Below are 21,078 nucleotides of genomic sequence, written 5' to 3' on the forward strand. Positions count from 1 at the left end.
TTCGCTTATTTCGTCGCATTGGTCGTTTGGTAATTTTGTAAATGGAACACGAAAATGTTTAGAAGGAACCATAACAAATTAAGTATCGAAGGCATTTGTTTAACAATCGGCACTAATTGACTGATTTATATTTTTACCACGTTAAAATTAAAAGACTTGGTCCAATACGTTCCAAATTTTTCAACTTACGATTATCGAGATTATAATGATACATTCGTGAGAAATTTATTGAATAAACTATTCAATAAGTTCGATAAAAATCTGCATAAATGTATGCTCGTTTATTTTTCATAGCAACATAAAAATAGCCGCGCTTAGTGTTCCGTGAAACTAGTATTAATAAACGTGATAAAAACGTCTTGATTTGCGTAAAATATGATTGGCGATACACGATTATCGAGAAATAATCGAAACGAACGTGCCGGTTAATTTAGCATTCCGGATAATAGGACAATCTATTAAAACAGTTAAAACGGTTAAAATAATGCCCGAATCACTGAGAGCGTCTAATGAACATTAAAAAGAGCCGAATCGAAATGAAACCAGACCTTCTCCACTTCGTTAATGCCTGTACCAAATTAAACGTGAAATGAAGCTGCATATTAACGATACACAGAATTAGTCGATTCGACGGTATAATGGATTTCAGAGTTTTTGTATCTTAAAATTGTGAAGGCGCGTTTGCGTGATTTTACCGAAAACATTTATTCGAGCACGGCAATCAGAGTTGCGCAAAATGGAAATAAATGCAACATCGTTATTTTTACAAGCCAATCGAAGCTAGCCACTTGGAAAGCTCGCGTTAACAGTGCCTCGTTCGAGCCGACTTTGCGTTTAACAATTCTCTGGACGTTTCCGAACGCGCAGGTTATTTCTGACAGTGAAAATCAAATTTGTATTCGACCAATAAAATTTAAATGAAATTCGCGTTCAGTCGATTCGTGAACATTTCGAATGCGCATCTTATTTTTGACGATGAAAATCAAATTTCAATCGCCCCGGTGAAGTTCAAATCGAATTTGCATTTAGCTAATTTTTGTACGTTTCGAATGCGCATCTTATGTTTGGCGATGAAAATCAAATTTGAATCGCCGCGGTAAAGTTCAAATCGGATTTGCATTTAGCTAATTTTTGTACGTTTCGAATGCGCATCATATTTTTGACAATGAAAATCAAATTTGAATCGCCCCGGTAAAGTTCAAATCGGATTTGCATTTAGCTTAATTATTTTACGTTTCGAATGCGCATCTTATGTTTGGCGATGAAAATCAAATTTGAATCGCCGCGGTAAAGTTCAAATCGGATCTGCATTTAGCTTAATTTTTGTACGTTTCGAATGCGCATCTTATGTTTGGCGATGAAAATCAAATTTGAATCGCCGCGGTAAAGTTCAAATCGGATTTGCATTTAGCTTAATTTTTTTACGTTTCGAATGCACATCTTATTTTTGACAATGAAAATCAAATTTGAATCGCCCCGGTAAAGTTCAAATCGGATTTGCATTTAGCTTCATTTTTGTACGTTTCGAATGCGCATCTTATGTTTGGCGATGAAAATCAAATTTGAATCGCCGCGGTAAAATTCAAATCGAATTTGCATTTAGCTAATTTTTGTACGTTTCGAATGCGCATTTTATGTTTGGCGATGAAAATCAAATTTGAATCACCGCGGTAAAGTTCAAATCGGATTTGCATTTAGCTTAATTTTTGTACGTTTCGAATGTTCAGTTTCATTCGCGACAGTCGCGATGAAATTTTGACTCGACCCGATAAAATTGAAACCAATCTTGCGTTCATTGACTTCCGGAATATATTGCGCGCGCGGTTTATATTTAACAGACCGAACCGAGAATCCGACTCGTTCCGATCAAATTTAAATTAGAGTTTTGCACTTAATAATCTCGTTCAACATCTAGACCCCGCAGTTTACGTCTTCGCCGGCGAAATTAAATCTGACTCGGTTCCGGTAAAATTGAAATCGATCTTGCGTTCATTAACTTCCGGAACGTGTCGCACGCGCGGTTTATATTTAACAGACCGAACCGAGATTCTGACTCGCTCCGATCAAATTTAAATCAATTTTGCACTTAATAATTTCGTTCAACATCTAGAGCCCGCAGTTTACGTCTTCGCCGGCGAAATTAAATCCGACTCGGTCCCGATCAAATTGAAATGAATCTTGCGTTCATTAACTTCCGGGGCATTTCGAAACGCGCAGTTTATTTGTAACGGGCGAAATTAAATTTGAACCGTTTCAATAAAATTCATATGAATCTTACTTTGATATATATGTGTATATTTCTCTCTTTTTTTTCAACTGCTGCACGTACGGCATATTTGTGACGGGTGAAATTAAATTGAAATCGCACTCGTAAAACTCCAATCAAACTCGCGGGTTTAATCATTTCTTCGCAATTTCTGAACGTGCAATTTATTTATTGTTACGCTGGAAAACGAAGTTTGTAACGCGCCAGTAAATTGCCAAGCGATAAATGCTGCGAGTTGTCCGATCATTTGTCCTTTCGTTGTCCACAGAACCGGTGACGTCGATCGTCGGCGAGCCAGAGATGTTCATAAACAGGGGCAGCACGATGAATCTCACCTGCGTGGTTCGTCACAGCCCGGAACCGCCGACGGCGATCTACTGGACCCACGATCGCAAGGTATTGCATCCGGTGCAACGTATAATGTTTCAATCATTGCATGCTATCTGCGCGAAACCAAAGATTTAAGGGGCAATTCTCTGCTCAACTTTCGCGCAGCGGGATTTCAGTCCATTTTAATCGCTACGTTTAAATATTAATCTCTTGTCAGTTCGATCGAATTATTAACTATTCATATTGCACATTATTTACATATTACATAGCAAGTTATTAGCAAGATATACTGGGTGTCCCAAAAATGTCTCGCAATCCGGAAATGGTGGATTCCTTGGGTTATTTGAAGTAACTTTTTCCTTAGCGAAAATGCAAACCGCGACTTCGTTTACGAGTTATTAATGAAAAACACCAACCAATAAGAAGCGAGGTCTGCTGACGCGAGGCGGCCGAGCCAACGAGCGTAGCTGGGCTTCGCGCGCTCGTTCGACCGCCTCGACCGCTGGCGCCGTTGGCTCGGCCGCCCGCGTCAACAGATCTCGCCTCTCATTGGTCACTGATTTTCGTTGATAACTCGTAAACGAAGCCGCGGTTTGCATTTTCGCTGAGGAGAAAGTTGCTTCAAATGATCTCAGGAACCCTCCGTATCCGGATTACGAGACATTTTTGAGAAACCCTGTATATAAGGTATATATGTATATAAGGTATATATGTATATATGTATATGTTTGTTATATAACAAGGCATACAGCAAGATATTATTCACATGTTAAATTAGAAATTATCAATCATTTATATTGGATTTTATTTGCATATTATATTAGAAATTATTGCCTATTTATTTTAGATATCATTTACGTATTCCATTACAATGTATAAACTATTTATATTAGACAGTACTGGCGTACTATATTACAAACTATTAACTATTCATATTAGGTACGATTTACATATTATATTACAAGTTATTAAGTATTTATATTGGATATTATTTACAAATTATATTACAAATTATTAATTATTTATATTGAATATTATTTGCATATATTATTACCTGTTTCTAGATCTAGATCGAAAGAAGCAGGTACATAAATGTGCGAATAGAAATTGCTACTCAAACATTTGAATGAACCTGTTGATATAAATTTTTTTTCATAAATGATAAGAAATTTTTAATCATAAAGATAATATTTTTATATCCTCCGCTAGCCGCGAAGTGATGTACAAAAATAAAATTTATTTGAAGGTTAACAGTTTTTTACAGATACAAGTTCGTTTTTTGTCGGCTAAACGATGAAACATAACGTTTCACGCGGTCAGTTATTTTGCCGAAGTTTACTTAACACGAAAAACTGTTGAAATGAAAATGTTGAGTGACATAAACGCGCGCCGTGATTACATTGATTTGAGTTGGTTTGAACGGAATCCCGTGTTTTTCAACGGCGCTATATATTCGAAATGAAACCCGGTCGATATTTAATCAGCGCAGTATTAAATGCCGATGCGAAACTGTTCTATAGTAAATGGTTAACGACAAACAACTTTTAATCATCGTAGTTACGAAAGAACTCGTAATAAAACTCAGCAGTTAGCCGATCTGGTAATTAAGACCAACAATTTCAATCACGGACAAACATATATCGTTTCGATTATTTTCGACGCAGATTTTCCAAATTAAACTTTTGTAGATCGTACGCATCTTTTTGCAAATAAAATTCCGTTTGCGGGTTTTATTCGTCGTTTTGCAAATGTAATTCACTTCTCTGTACTTATTCGTAATAAAATCCATATTAAATTTAAAAATTAGATCAAAAGACATGGTGCTGTAAATATGTACACGAATTCATATTAAATGTAATAACTGAATGACAATTTATAAATATGTTTTATGAATTCGTATTAAATTTCGCAATTGAATGACATTTTATAAATACCTACATGAATTCATATTAAATATAATTAATGAATTGAAACGAATTTTGATCTGTGAAACAGTTAATTTTATTTTCTAAAAAATTAATATAATTTACAATCCAACGCGAAATCCTGTTTTAAAATTTTTAAATAAATATTCTAAATATTCTATCATAAGAGACAATCGAACAGAAATTAAGAAAACTGGCGAAAAGTCCAAATTCAGCCTCGACACATTTCTAAAGCTCTAGTGTTAATTAACCTTCAACTGCGGACACAGTTTGACAGACTCCGCTGTAAATATTATTGCTTACCAATGCGTTTTATTTTTTCTGCAATTTTAAGTTTCCTATAGCTATGAAATATTTCGCAATAAAAATGCGCGATAAATGTCACACTTAATTGCTGTGCAGAAAATTAATATCCAAATCATTTTATAAACAACATATTTTAGCGAGAGTCCGACAGACTCCTTGTCCGTATTATTATAACAAAGCCACTGTAACTGAATAATCCCAGATAAGTTGATAACAGGTTCGTATTAATTATCGTTGCAAATACAATAGTATTCCGAAGTCAAAATATCTATCTATATCAATTCTGTGGCCAATAAAACCCGTTCCGATAACAAGAGTTTCGCGCGGATGAAAGGAAGCAACGCGTTTTAAATAGTGACAGCGTACGAGTGAATTTCGCAGAGAACCACGCGGAAACGCAGAACAATCGGCATCGGGATCACGGTGCGTGGGCGGCAGCGGCGACACGCGTGCAACCGATGACGATCGCGGTTGAAGAAATCCCGAAGTAAAGTGGAACGGGGGCGTGCATGGTCGCCAGCACGGTTATCGATCACCATTAGCGTGGACGAGCGGCTGACGTTAATGCGGAACTCGAAATCGGGGGAATCATCAGGATTTTTGCGTCGTCGCGCCGAACCGCGCCGAACCTTGCCGAGCGGCGGCGGTGCCGAGCCGAGTCGAGCCGCGCCGCGCCGTGCGTCGTCCGTGTCGAGTCGAGCCGAGTCGAGTCGAGCCGCGCCACGCCGTGCGACGTCGGCGTCGAGCCGAGCCGAGCCGTTCCGAGCGGAGTCGAGCCGTGCCGCCGATTTTCGTCCGGCAGTAACGCGTGTCACCGGGAAAACGACCTATTAATGACACGGCGGTAATGACGTTTCGCCGATAACTCGGACGAATTGAATTTGTAACGGGAAAAGTTTCCCAAGCCCCGCCTCGGCCGCGTCTCTGACGGGCGGCGCGAGGGGGACGCTAACGAGGGTGGGGGGGAATGAAATTTTCCGCGTCGCTGTGTACGTGAGTTATGAACATTGTTCGCCCGTTACCTTCCAAGTAGCCGGTATCGGCCACTTGATCGCAGAACGTCTGCTAACTCGATTGGACGGTTGTTTCGGAAAAACTATGGCAAGGTTAATCCTCCTGCGGTGTTCATAGAAACTTCTGGTGGCGATGTCCGGGTCATGTAGACCATATGGTTTCAATGCAAGCGCTTAACTCCTTGCAGTACCATTATATTCACGGTTACAATGATTAAATGTTTTTCGAGTGTAATAATTTCTTGGGGGAGAACAAAATTGATATTTATGGTATGTCTTCACTTTAGCGCTTGAATATTAATGTCGAGGGAACAGAATTTGATTTCGCATTTAAAAAACGGAATAATATTCTTAACAGGTACTTAACGGGTTATTTTATTATACGCGATTTAATGCTAATTTAATTAATTTCATTGACGGAAAAGAAATGTTTCCATTACAAGCAGAATTGTTCTTCGTAATTTTTGCTGACGTAGAAAAATATGTCAGGACAATTTTGTTCAGTTCAAAGTTGAGAACATCATGTTTCAGGTATTTTTTTTCTCAAGATAATTTTTTTCAAGTATTGGAGGTCATCGCTATTTTTTTGCACATCAACCCCTATTTTTTATAACGCAGCACTATGGTTCACATCGAGGCGAATTCAACGACCTCTGACACTATGACCTTTAAACGACCTTTAAGAAATAAGGGTCAATGTGAAAGACGCATGACAAACGTTATTTTTATAAAACGCATTTCCCTTCGCACCCTGAATTTCTCAGTACACACGATGCAAAGCAAATGAAGAATATTCTGGAGATCGCAAAATTTGCATAATGTTATGAAAAGATATGTCGCATATTTTGCGGAGTCCACGAAATCATAGCGCGTTATTTGAGCGAACGCGCTGAACTGTTTGTCGAAAAAATACCCAACTTTACTATTCGCGATATTTTTCTGGCCCAAGCATCGAAGGTATTCGGTCAAATATTTTTCTCACATCCAAGTTTGAGGGCTGTTTTCATCCCTTCGATATGACGATTGCCGATAAAAAGAATACGTGTCAAATATTTCTCCGAGATCTGGTTTCCGGCAAAGTTTCATCGGCGACCCGCCTCGAATCCTGAAGAGACTTTTCGAATAGTAAAAATCGCATCGCGGCCCGAGGAATCCACGAGTGATACATCTGTTTAACCTGCTTCCATAGAAAATCGTCGAAAAATTCATAAGTCGTTGTTCCTTCCAATTACGATTTTTCCAGGTTAAGAACGATCTCGGCCGATTCCGAGCAGCTTTAAACTTCTTTCGCAGTTCGTCCTTCGGAGTAGTATCCCCGAATTAAAGAATCGTTGTTGTTCGACTTTTGCTTAACCAGTTATTATGTTACAGAATATTATCGCCGACAGTTATTTATTTACTCAACTTCGCGGTGAAACGGCAACGTTTTCTGTTACGACGAGCATACTCGTCAAAATCAGCCAACTGGTTCAGCCAAGTAAATAAATAAGTGTTCACGATAAAATTAGAAAATAGAACAGTCATTTCGTTACAACTTCATTCTATAGTATAACAGCCATTTGCATACAGTTTTCAACGTGATTAACCCCTTAGTGCACAGTTTTTTTTGAAAAGTCGGCCAAAATAATCAATTTTTTTTCATGTAAAAAAGCACAATTTAGAACGTTGTCTTGGCAAGAAAATTACAGAAATACAAAAATAATCAAAATTTTTATTGCAATTTTGGATTTTGATAACATTGCAGAAAATAGTCGAATATTGTAATGTTACACGCGCATCGACTTTTTTTACCTTTCTTTTCGAATTATTTTGTGATTACGGAAAGTAAACTTGAGTATATTGGATATTTATACAATTGGTATGATTTCTAATTTTCAGAATATTACTATTATTATTATTATTGTTATTGTTATTATTATTATTATTATTATTATTATTTTATTTTATTTTACATTATATTTTAGTAAAATATATATTGAAAAATGAGCGACTCAGAATCTGAATATGAATACGCTGTCGGAAAGCGGCTTACAAGGAAGAGATAAGTCGTAAGTGATAAGTAGAAAAAGGATATATTTTATACTTGAATAAGTAAGTGTTATAGCTTACAATCCCATGTAAATGATAAATATCAATAAAACGATTGTTTTTTTTTGCTTTCACATTGTTATTTTCAATTCTCGATCGCATTCGAGTGTGAAAAATTATAGCAACATAAAGTACAACGCCGCTCGAATTATCTCGAGTGTGCACAGTTTGGCCAGTTTAGCGCGCTCGAGTTAACTCGAGCGTGCACGTTAAGGGGTTAAAACAGCTACTGGCTCAAGGATTATAGTTTTAATACACTGAATTCCATTATTCGACGTTCGTCGCGATACACGGCTGCAATATTATTTCCTGCATTCATTACGAACACTGCAGTGAATAAAAATTCGAGAAATTCTCGGAGCATCGAGCTTCGATAAACAATTTCCACCGTGAGTATGGATTATCTTCTCACAGGATTACAATCAACGTCGCAGTCGCGCGTTGCGAACAAATTTCACGATCCATTGAAACACGGCGCGAACGCTTTCGCATTATATTTCTTTACCGTAGATCGAACGACGATGCTTCATACGGGGGAAAATTATTCCGTGCATTCGCACCGAATTCATCGAGATCGCCGCCAATCCGTAGAATCGTCTGCAGCAGCTACGGAACACGATTTCCGTCGCGACTGCAACAGCTGGTGCGACGCGTGCACCTCGGACAACATAAAATTAGCGCGACGCGAAAGGTGTTAACGACGAATATCAAGTTGGTATCGGCGAACGCGCCCGGGAACGAATAAATTCGCGGACGGAAATTATTCGAGCCGCAGCTTAGGAAATGCATTATTCAATTATTTCCCCCAAAGAAGTTGTTAGTATGCTTTCAGCGCGCCGCCCGCGCCTTCCCGCCCCCCTCGGCCCCGTGTCTTTACAAATTTACGTCCTCGCTGAATGTTGATTGCGTTCGAATTTCAGAAAACTTGCCGGCCGCTTTGCCAACTTCTCGCGGAAAGTGCTCGCCGATGTCCCATTGAATTTCTCCGGGCTTCCGTTCCGGCGATCCTGTTTTGTAACATCGATACCGCCGATTAGCGTCGCCGCCCCGTTATCGAATTCATTATCGAACTTCCGCCGCTAACTAACCATTGTGCAGGGCTCTCTGCGGCCACGCGCGATGTCTTTGCAACGAAAACCTGGTCAAACAGAGACGCCGGAGCCGCGGCGGAGAGCTCTCTCGCGACAGGCATCTTACACGGCGCTCTCGGTTTAAGCCTCCGTCCTCTCGGAACAACCGGTCCGAGATTTTGCTTACATCGTAACTGGCTTCATCGGACTTCGAGCTGCCTCCGCCGGTCGACGAAGCGGTGGTCAGAATGCACGTCCGTCGTCGTCGTCGTCGGAGTTTTGGAAAACATTCGCTTTGGTAATTCGACAAGTTTCTGTCCGAACGATTCTCTGCCCTACTCTCTTGGTAATCCGGTGAATCTCTCTAGTCGTTCGGATCGGGAGACACGGCCATAACCCTCGGCGGCATTGTCCGGGAAAATTGGGACATCTGTGTTTCGAAAATTAAATTGAACCACGGCCGAGATTGGAAAGGAGAATTACGCGCGCCGCGCGACGCCAAGAATATTTTATACCGTCGGTTAACTTTTACACCGGCTTCCAATTTGTTGGTTAAATAAGAGTTTCGCGGAGCTCGAATCGGAGACCGGCTGGCTTCCATTGTTATTTAAGGAAACGTAGCAGCTGCGATCCCTGAAATATTTCCGGCTCGCAAAGTAATATTAGCCCGCGCGAAAATTGTTTGAGCTGGGAAAACAGGATTAAGTTAAAAAGCTGAAAGAGGAGGTAATGAGAGAGAGAGAGAGAGAGAGAGAGAGAGAGAGAAAGATATAGAGAGAGAGAAAGAGGGAGAGAAAGAGAGAGAAAGAAAGAGAGAGGAAAAGAGAGTAAAGGGAGGGATTGGAAATAAAAGTAGCACCCTTAAAAATCATTTCATTACACTCGCGTTTGCGCGGAAAAAGGTCAAACTCGTTGGGCGAGTGGTCAAATACTTTTGATTACCAGCGTGCATGCACGCCGAATACGTAATAATACTACGCCTGGATAAAAGTATTCGAACACCTTTTAAAACGCGATAATCGTTTTAAAACTGAACTCTAAATGACTTGAATTTGTTTGGAGATGTCAGAGAGGAACCAGCGTTACCGTATAATGACTAAAATATCTTTTTTTTTTAACTTTGCCATCACTTGGAACGACAAAAGATCACGTTAATAAAACATATCACGTTTTTTCGACTGTTTCATCCGAGCCTGTGAGAATTTAAAAAATGCATTATCTAGAGATAACTTGCACACGTGCTGAAAAGCTTTCATTGTAATCGGTTGACGCATATTTAAGCTACAGGCATTGAAGGATGCGAAAATTACCGGTTTTCGGTTGAAATTCGTGAAAAACGCTGCTTTCGCGTGCTTCAAACGCGAACAGCTCGTAAGAACGTAAACCGATTTGAGCAAAACTGTTCAGCACGCGTGCGAGCCACCGAGATTTTGCAAAACGCAATTTTTTAAATTTTCGTTATAAGCTCGGATGAAAATGTCGAGAAGACTTGAAATTTTATAATTTTGCTCGTCGCGTTCGAGGACGGTAAAATTAATGGAAAGCGTTTTAATCGCACGGCAAGCTTGATCGCTGCGGCATCACCGAAAAATTCGCGTCGCTTCGTTCGATCTGAGAAATAGGTATTCGAACGCTTTTTGCCGGGAATCGTATTCCTTTGTCCAACGGACAGCCGTTCGACTTTACCCGGCCCGATTATACGCGGACAGAACACGACGACGGTCGCCTCGCTTATGCGACCGTTTGAAGGTTTTATTCCGGTCGGCCCTTTCCCGTAAATGACTAGCAATTAATTTAGCCGGCGGAACTCGCGAAATAGCGATTGTGAAAATTGAATTTGAATAAATAAAGCCCGGGACAATTCGTGCGCGCGGCCACCGGGCATGTTAAAACCGCAGATATTGACGTTTTACCGTACATTAATCATGAAAGAGTGACAGAGGCCCTTTGAATATAAATCGAAATTATTCCCCGGCCGCGAGGACAAAGGGAAAAACAATGCTACCGGTCTCTCTATAACAATGCGACGTACGTATCGCACGGTGACCGATGTTATGCAACCAATCGAAACCGTTACAATATTTATTGTAACGCTCGCGTGCGTCGGCGATGCATTGGTAATTATTAATACATCACGCAGCGCCGCGCCGCGCCGCGCCGCGGCGTGCGGCGAGCGGCGAGCCGCGGGGCGGGGTGGATCGGGGGCGCGGGAACGTTGCGCGACTACGAACGAGGTCAGAAAATGTGCGCGAAAGGCTCGATACAAGATTATCGCGGAACGAGTCACGCGACGCTCGTGGCGGCCCATTGTACGCGGGAGAGAGATTAAAAAGCGGCGGCTTAATCGGGGGAGATTCAAAAATTGTCCAACCCCTCGGCTCCGAATATTCTATCCGGCCGCGTGGCCGCGCGGCCGAAAGCGTACTCGACGAAATTCCGTCGAGGGGCCATTACTCGACTATTCCCACATACATATTTTCGCGGAGAAGAGCCGAGCCCGGTTCCCGCTGGTTTCCGCCGGTTTCCGCCGGTTTCAACCGGTTCCAGCCGGTCGTCGCGGGCGCCACGAATTTCACCGCACCCTCGACAACTCGGCATTTCCGAGGACTCTGTACGCCCCGGGCAATGAATAAAACTATCTATTCCCACTATTCGGGCTCACTCCCCCCTCGCCGCTCCCCCTCCCCATTGTGCGCCACTCCCGGCCCGATTCCTCCCTGTTACTTTTTCCTTTCAATTTCTCGCGCGTGCCCCCCTTTTGTTCCCCGTCTTCCTCCCCCTCCCTCTTTAACTTCCTCCTCGGCGTCCCTTATCTCTCCTCCCCGCGCCCCCCTCCGCACCCCGCCGCTGATTTTCTCTCATTCCCTCCACTTTCCCCATCCAGCTGCATTGTCTTTCCCTCCGTCCTCCTTGAGAGTGTCACTCCTCTCTGGCAGCTCCCGCTTTGTGTACCACCGCGTCTGTCTTTACAATTCGCCGGGCGTCCACTGTCTTTCACATTTTTACTCCCGTTCTACCTCGCGCCCATTATCTCCGTCACCTTCCTTACAACACCCTCACTTTTCCGCTATCCTTCAGCATCGCACACACAATTTTCCAGCAGCGTCGCCGTTGCGCCGCGCGAGGCGGCTCCGAGCGGCTCCGAGCGGCGCGCCTACACCCTCCTCCCCAGGCCTCCCCCGTCATCCACACCCCTTCCGCCCTCTCGTTTTCATCTTTTCTATCCGCCCCACGGCCCCGACCAACCCTCGCGTCTATCGACTCCGCCGGAGTAGTCTCTCTCTCCCTCTCTCTTTCTTTCTCTCTTTCTTTCTCTCTCTCTCTCCGTGTCGCTTCTTTGTCACGCCGCGTCGCTTCCGCTCTTCTTCCGCCCCTCTGTTATTTATCTCGCCTATCCACCCTCTTCAACCCTCCTCCACCACCACCACCCCGCAGCAGCCGCCGCCGACGACGTCGCCGTCGCCGACGTCGTCGTCGTCGTCGTCGTCGTCGTCGTCGTCCCACAGTGTATCAGCGTGTCTCTTCCGTCTCTTTCCCATCCCTCCCAGCAGACAGTCAACACCTGCGCTACACACCCTGCCTCTTCTACAACCCCCCTCCCGCCGGCCCTCCATCGCCAACCTACCACCTTCACCTTTATTTCCATCTCTGTGTCCGCCCTCGTCCGTGTGCGCCGGTGCGCGTATGTTTTTTTTTCAGCCCCTCAAGGGACTACTATTTTTCGACCCTTCTCCAGCCATTCTCTTCCCTTTTCGTCGTCATTTTTTGTCTTCCGATTATTCCCTTTCTCCAACCTCCCTCCCCCGCCTGCCGCCCCTCGCCGCCTTCCCCGTCCCGCCTTCCACCGCTTCGAAAGCGCCGGATGAAACCGGGTTCTCTATTTTCGCCTCCTTCCTCGGCCGCTCGTTCGTTCCTTTTTTTCGCCCGTTTTCAGGAAACGCGCGGATTCGCCGCAACCCTCGTTCCCGACCCTTCAACGATCCCGTTCGTTCCTGCCGCGGCAATAATAGCGTTCGATTGGAAAATAAACGTTCGTTTACCGCGGTCGGAGCCAGCCAGGTCCCCCCTCCCCCCACCCTCCTCTGTGTTTCGTGAGCCTGATATACGCGGCCCGTCCCCGTCGACGCTTCGTTTTCACTTCCTCGGCAGCGCGCGCTCGTTATTCTCCCTTACCGGGGGTTCCGATATATCGCCGCGCCGCTATTCAATAAGGCAATGAATCAATTAGCGGACAAAAGAACTGCCGCCGTTGTTCTTGTTTCTCCGGATCGTCTTTCTCGCCTTCCCGAACGCCTGTTACTTCGTCTTCCGCTGCGGTTGTTCTCGTTTCGGCGACCGGCGAGCTCCTTCGTTGTTGCTATGTTTCTTGCCAGCATAGTTGCTCCCCGACCAACAACCTTTATCTCGCTCTCTCTCTCTCTCGCTCTCTCTCCCGCACGTTCTTTCGCGCTCTCCCTATCTCGCGCTCTCTCTCGCGCGCTCTCTCTCGCGCGCTCTCTCTCTCGCACGCTCTTTCGCGCTCTCCCTATCTCGCGCTTTCTCTCGCGCGCTCTCTCTCTCTTACGATCTCTCTCTCGCGCTCTCTCTCTCTTACGATCTCTCTCTCGCGCTCTCTCTCTCTTACGATCTCTCTCTCGCGCTCTCTCTCTCGCGCTCTTTCTCTCTCGCGCTCTCACTCTCTCACTCTCTCACTCTCTCACTCTCTCGCTCTCTCGCTCTCTCGTTTCACTCTCACTCTCCTTATCGCTCTCTCTCTCGCTCTCTCTCGCTCTCTCTTTCTTTCTCCCTCGCTCTCTCTCGCTCTGTCTCGCTCTCTCTCTCTCTCCCTCGCCCTCTCGAGAAGGTTGCACACCTCGCGCAGACCGTGGCCGATCTAATAGACACGTGCGAAATATTAGGTCTAGGAAGTTCCGAAAACTTTGTTTGCGCGGGAATCGCGTTTGTCATTCCATTACTGTAATACCTTGTTTTCTTGCCTCGGTGTCTTGCCCTCTTTTTCTTCGGACACGGACCTCTGGTCCGTGTATGTATGTACATTGCTTCTTTTTTTTTCTATCTTCGCTCCACCGAAGAAGTTTCTGCCGCTGTTCGAAAACAGTCGTTGAACGAATACTCGCTCGAACTTGTAACCGGGTACTGCATATTTTCTGTGCAGTAAAATGTGGAGGTTTAGATTATTATTTAACTGCTTAACGTATGTACCATTTTCTTCGCGGTTACTGCGATTGGAAATTTTTCGATTGCAATCATTTCTTAGAAAGGAAGGAAAATTGATGCTTATCGCGTGTGCCTTTTTACTTAAATGCTTAAATATTGATGACAAGAGATTAGAATTTTTTATTCGAATTTTAATAAATAGTTTTCAATAGTAGTTTGCAATTTTAATAAGTTATTCCTCGAGATTTTCATGACGAGTCGAACTCGTCAAAGTGCGGCAAGGAGAAATAAAATAATAAAATTTAATAAAATTTAAGGAGAAATATCGCGATTACTCGGAGAAACTAAATGAGTTCGTTTGAATGATTATTTCAATGAAACATTATTTGCCATTTGGAGGTTCATATGGAAGGCAATAAATAATTGCTTGTTACTTATATAGATTCGAACGAATGATTGAACATAGCACAATTTAGTTTTTATTCAGAAACGCAGTCTCAATTGTTACGTATCAATTATCATTTAATTGCTTATTGTTGTTTATTCGGCACTACGCGTCGAGCACACGTCATTGTCCGGAAACAATGGTCGCGTGTTCACGAAGTTTTTCAATAATAATAAATTTAAATTAATATTTGCCAAACAATAAACAAAAATGGAAACAGAAATTGCTTGTCATTTGTTCATCGCGTAAATCCGTGTAAAAAATGATATTTTATCAACGAGATATCGTTCGTATTATTATATATAAAATTATTTATTATTTGTCTCTCCCTAAAATCCAATTAAAAAATAACGTTTTATTGACAAATAAGAAGTGATATATAATTTCTTTATGGAATTATTTAAACAACTTTTTAATTGAATAAAAAAATTCAGTTATTATTTGGAAATGAAATATGAATTTTACTTGGAACTTGTTATTTATTATTTAAAATGTAATTTGCCCAATACTGAATCGAAACGCGAAACAAAGCAGACGCACAGCGAGTCACGAAAATATGTGAACGTTAATGTAACTTTGACTTCTATGCCATATATTTCAATGAATATACATTTAAATATGCAGTGGAACGCATTTTTAGTTAATTTTTCCCATATTGCATTAATATTAGCGGGTAAATGAGCCAAAAATGTAATTTAAATTTACAAATTCCTTCTTTAGATGCATTAACAAGGAAAAATAACAAATTATATTTACACGTGTTTTATACATGATCGACCATCTTCATAAAGTGAATTCGATCGAAGAAGTTGCAACAAAAAAAATACATACTATAAACAAATCGTAAAATCGTGTAAAACAGTGATATAAAACGAGATCGATCATAAATAAAAAATAATTTTTACAATGTCAAATTTCTTGAGACATATTGTTAAACAATCGAGATATAAAACTAGTAATAAAAGTTAAAAAGAAAAAGATTTATTTTTACAACTTTTCCATTTAATTTTACGAGGCGTTCGAATATGTGGTATGAAAATTCGATGTCTTTTTTATATTTTTTCAATTATGTATAGTATATTTCTATATTCTAGTTATATACTAGAATATAATAATTATATACTACATTTCGTTTTATACTAAATCGAATGGTTTTTGTATTTTGGCATTTATATGCTCTACTTTACTATACCGTAAAGAATTTTTTCCCTCCGATGTATATTTATTTAAATATATATCCGTAGAAGTATATTCTAGTTATATACTATACTATAACAATTATATACTACATTTCGTTTTATACTAAATCGAAAGGTTTTTGTATATTTTGGCATTTATATGCTCTACTTTACTATACCGTAAAGGATTTTTTCCCTTCGATGTATATTTATTTAAATATATATCCGTAGAAGTATATTCTAGTTATATACTATACTATAACAATTATATACTATATTTCGTTTTATACTAAATCGAAGGATTTTCGTATTTTGGCATTTATACGCTCTACTTTACTATAGAATAAAGAATTTTTTTCCTTCGATGTATATTTATTTAAATATATATCCGTAGAAGTATATTCTAGTTATATACTATACTATAACAATTATATACTATATTTCGTTTTATACTAAATCGAAAGATTTTCGTATTTTGGCATTTATATGCTCTACTTTACTATATCGTAAAGAATTTTTTCCCTTCGATGTATATTTATTTAAATATATATCCGTAGAAGTATATTCTAGTTATATACTATACTATAACAATTATATACTATATTTCGTTTTATACTAAATCGAAAGATTTTCGTATTTTGGCATTTATACGCTCTACTTTACTATATCGTAAAGAATTTTTTCCCTTCGATGTATATTTATTTAAATATATATCCGTAGAAGTATATTCTAGTTATATACTATACTATAACAATTATATATACTACATTTCGTTTTATACTAAATCGAAAGGTTTTTATATTTTGGCACTTATATGCTCTACTTTACTATACCGTAAAGAATTTTTTCCCTTCGATATACATTTATTTAAATATATATCCGTAGAAGTATATTCTAGTTATATACTATACTATAACAGTTATATACTATATTTCCTTTTATACTAAATCGAAAGGTTTTTATATTTTGGCACTTATATGCTCTACTTTACTATACCGTAAAGAATTTTTTCCCTTCGATGTATATTTATTTAAATATATATCCGTAGAAGTATATTCTAGTTATATACTATACTATAACAATTATATACTACATTTCGTTTTATACTAAATCGAATGGTTTTTGTATTTTGGCATTTATATGCTCTACTTTACTATATCGTAAAGAATTTTTTCCCTTCGATGTATATTTATTTAAATATATATCCGTAGAAGTATATTCTAGTTATATACTATACTATAACAGTTATATACTATATTTCCTTTTATACTAAATCGAAAGGTTTTTATATTTTGGCACTTATATGCTCTACTTTACTATACCGTAAAGGATTTTTTCCCTTCGATGTATATTTATTTAAATATATATCCGTAGAAGTATATTCTAGTTATATACTATACTATAACAATTATATACTATATTTCGTTTTATACTAAATCGAAAGGTTTTTGTATTTTGGCATTTATATGCTCTACTTTATTATATCGTAAAAAATTTTTTCCCTTCGATGTATATTTATTTAAATATATATCCGTAGAAGTATATTCTAGTTATATACTATACTATAACAATTATATACTACATTTCGTTTTATACTAAATCGAAAGGTTTTTATATTTTGGCACTTATATGCTCTACTTTACTATACCGTAAAGAATTTTTTCCCTTCGATATACATTTATTTAAATATATATACGTAGATGTATATTCTAGTTATATACTATACTATAACAATTATATATACTACATTTCGTTTTATACTAAATCGAAAGGTTTTTATATTTTGGCATTTATATGCTCTATTTTCATATACCGTAAAGGATGTTTTCCCTTCGATGAAATATTTATTTAAATATACATATGTCGTAGAACTCAAAATTATATCAGCGTTCGAATACTTTCGTGACCCACCGTACGTATTAGAGATCTCGCGAAGCATTTGCAATTAACGTCTTGGACACGGACAAAGCTGGAATAGATGTTGCGACAGGTGTATACGAGACTTTGCTCTTAAAACTTCACGGTCTTCGGAAGCACGAAGATCGAATCGCCAACAGTTGCATATACGAAGACGCATCGTCCGGGAAGTAAGAGAATAACACGTTCCGCTTGCTATGCACCCGGAACCGGTATAGTCTTTTAAAATATTTCTGCAAATGTTGCAGATCGATGTTATGCCTTCGGCGCAGTAACATCGTGTCTGACGGATGTTGCGTTCGTCGTATAAGCCAATCGGCGGGAGTTTCCCGAGCAGCTAACATAAAACACGTAAGCAAAATATAAATCGCAATTCATCATCCACCGGCACGGCTGAAAGATAGTATTTACGGTTTCCGTGGCTTTTATGCCCGTGTACTGAAAATCGTCAGAGGATTCCGCGAATCTACTATCGGCTCTCGTATTCCGCGCAATAAATCCTTTCGTACATCTTTTTCCGCGACCATATTTAAAGAATAAAGGTAACCGGCAGCGCGACAATTTTTCATCGTCGGACAGCAGAGTGTTCGGCGAGCTAAAGTTCAAAACGGTGGAAACATCGAGGAATGCGGCTGCATTCACTTATTACATACTTGTTAAATTCATCGGAAATCTTGGAATTGACGCAGCTTCTTGTCACGTTGCACAAAGATCCGCGATCGTCTTATTGTATTATATAGAATTATCTATAACATTGAAACGGTGATCGCGATGATATAAACTATTTTATTTCCTGTTTTAGATTATCAACATAAAATATTTATCTCGCGCTTTGGCCGCTGTGATTGTCACAATTAATTTATTTTATTCATTGAAATATTATGTCCTGTTCGATATACTATTTCATTTGAATTGTGAAGGATTTATTATTTAACCAGTTAGCTGTGGCGCCTCCTTTCCAAAGCTGTTAAAATATTGGCTAAAAATAGCGGTTTTATTTTGTAAAATTAACAATTTTATTACTGATATCTACTTATTCATTTGACATTGACATATGCCACATAATAAACGAAAAATGCAGGAAAAATCATATTATATTTATTATATTATTATTTATTATATATTACATTTATAATAATATAATATTATATTTATAATAATATAATATAATACTATATTTATTATACTATTTATTATACTTATTATATTTATAAAAATTAAACATCCAAATTGCTGCTATAGGGTGGTATTCATCAAAGCAAGGAACGATACAAAATGGCGCTTTGCACGTCGAACACCAATTCGTGAATTATTCATACAATTATTCATATTTGTTATTAGCTTGTTTTTTATTCAGGCCTCAAAATATTCTAAACATCTTGAAATTGGAAAATATATTTTTGTTATCACTAAAATTACAATTTAAATAGCCGATGGTCACTATTTACGACGAGTATACTCGTCGAACACAGCTAACCGGATAAAATATCGTGCTAAAATAGCAAATAATTCCTCTAGAAATATTATCCAGCTCCGATCGTAACATTTCGATCGTTTCGCGTAAAGTGTCGGAACGTTTATTTCGAATTAAAGGGACTGCGGCGGCACGGAGAGGGCGTCAAGGAATGTTTAGGGCGGCGACACCGCAGGGGGTTAATTTGGTCTACGAGCTCGGCGACGGCGCAACCGTGCGGAATGATCGAATCGTTGGCCAGCCGATCCGGCTCGTGAATCAATTTTTTAATCACACAATTACTCGCGGTGTCTCCCGGCCGTCTATCCCCGGCCGTCGGTCTCCGATACCGGCGCGGCGACCCTCCCTGCCTATTACGACCATCGTCGCTTCGTTAAACTTCTGCTGGAACTCTGGCCAGTGTTATTCTTATTTGCTGCGTCCCTTTCGCGCTTCCCGCCGATTATTCTCCATCGGACGACCGTAACTTCGCCGCCGCTGTCTGGTCCTTTATTCTCGAACGATCACCCCCTGCGCTGACATCCACCGCCCTGGAACGAATGAGAAATTGTTATCACCGGCCGATAGTCCCTTCTGAGCGCTGCAACTTTCGTCCAACGATTTTTCTCCCGTGCGTCACGGTTTAGGAAATATTCGATGGTCGCGAGGGACATTTTTCAACGTTTAAACAATACGCGATTTTCGGCGATCGTTGGCGCCGAACATTATCGCTCTTGCTTTCCGCGAATCTCGATTTCCGGATTGTCTCTTTCGTGTTTCCAATCAATTCTCCGCCCCGAAACCAATTCTCCTGTCCGACAAACTTTCTGTTACGAGAGAAAATTTATTGTAAAGCGCGTTTCTTTTTTCTTTTTCTTTTTTTTAGAGCGATGGAACTTTCGGTAGGATTATCTGTCGTTCGACAGCTGGTGGATAACAACGTTTTTTTAACATTTCAGTTCTGTAAGCTTCGGCAAATGGAAAGAGCGAAGCCACGAGAACGTTTACAATTTCTGCGGAAATTGATTTCCAGAAACGGTGTTCTGTTCGCCAAATAATAGTACAAATAAAACTGAACATGTTCTTTCTCTTTCGTTGACAGACATTCTACCGTATGCGTACATAACGATTCAACAGATGTCGCGAATATCGAACTTTCTTCGGAGATTTATTTATGGTTTAGTATATACAATTCAGTTTCTATTGTTACGCGGATTCCAGCCGCGTTCCAGCCCCATTGGTTTTGGAGACAGTAAACAGACTATAAACATTTTTATCTTCTCATGTAATGCAGAATTTGGCAGATGAATTGTTTCTGAAATGTAATATCCGTATATAACTACTATTTGAAAAAAATTTGCCAAATTCTGTATTACGTGAGAAGATAAAAATATTTAGTGTTCCATAATTATGTTAACACCGGGAAAGGGTGATTCCTGAGATCATTTGAAACAACTTTTTCCTTAGCAAAAATTCAATCTGAGGCATCGTTCACGAGTTATTAACGAAAAACTTTGACCAATGAGAACCGAGCACGCCTAGCGCTAGGCGGCTGAGCCAATCAGCGGAATGAGCGTCGACCGCTCATTGACTCGGTCGCCTCGCGCCAGCTAAGCTCGCATCTCATTGGTCACTGTTTTTCGTGAATAACTCGTAAACGAAGCCGCGGATCGCATTTCAGCAAAGGAGAAAGTTACTTCAAATGACCGCAGGAATCACCTCTTTCCTAGTATTAACATAATTATGAAATACTCTGTCTAATCTATTTACTATTAAAAAATCTATTTTTCCGCAGCCCTGATCTTCAGATTGTTTCTTCCGTTTGAAAATATTATCACTAGATTGTGGTTTTCATACATTTACAACAAAATTGCGTGGTTGCAATTTAAACTAGGAGAAAGATTAAAAGTGTGTTTAAAAATGTCACTGT

The 21,078-nt window shown here is 39.9% G+C and overlaps 1 protein-coding gene across 2 annotated transcripts in view; it reads left to right on the plus strand.

Annotated features, from left to right (window-relative positions):
- Window positions 1–21,078, plus strand: part of LOC117228839 (neurotrimin) — a 311,649-nt gene that overhangs the window by 87,077 nt on the left and 203,494 nt on the right. For both annotated transcript variants that reach the window (XM_033484851.2, XM_076520963.1), the window contains one exon: window positions 2,535–2,662. In XM_033484851.2, the coding sequence (XP_033340742.1) occupies window positions 2,535–2,662 (128 nt within the window). The remainder of the gene's footprint in view (window positions 1–2,534; window positions 2,663–21,078) is intronic.

This window comes from Megalopta genalis, chromosome 1 (assembly GCF_051020955.1).
Source record: "Megalopta genalis isolate 19385.01 chromosome 1, iyMegGena1_principal, whole genome shotgun sequence".
In the NCBI taxonomy this organism is placed as follows: Eukaryota; Metazoa; Arthropoda; class Insecta; order Hymenoptera; family Halictidae; genus Megalopta; species Megalopta genalis.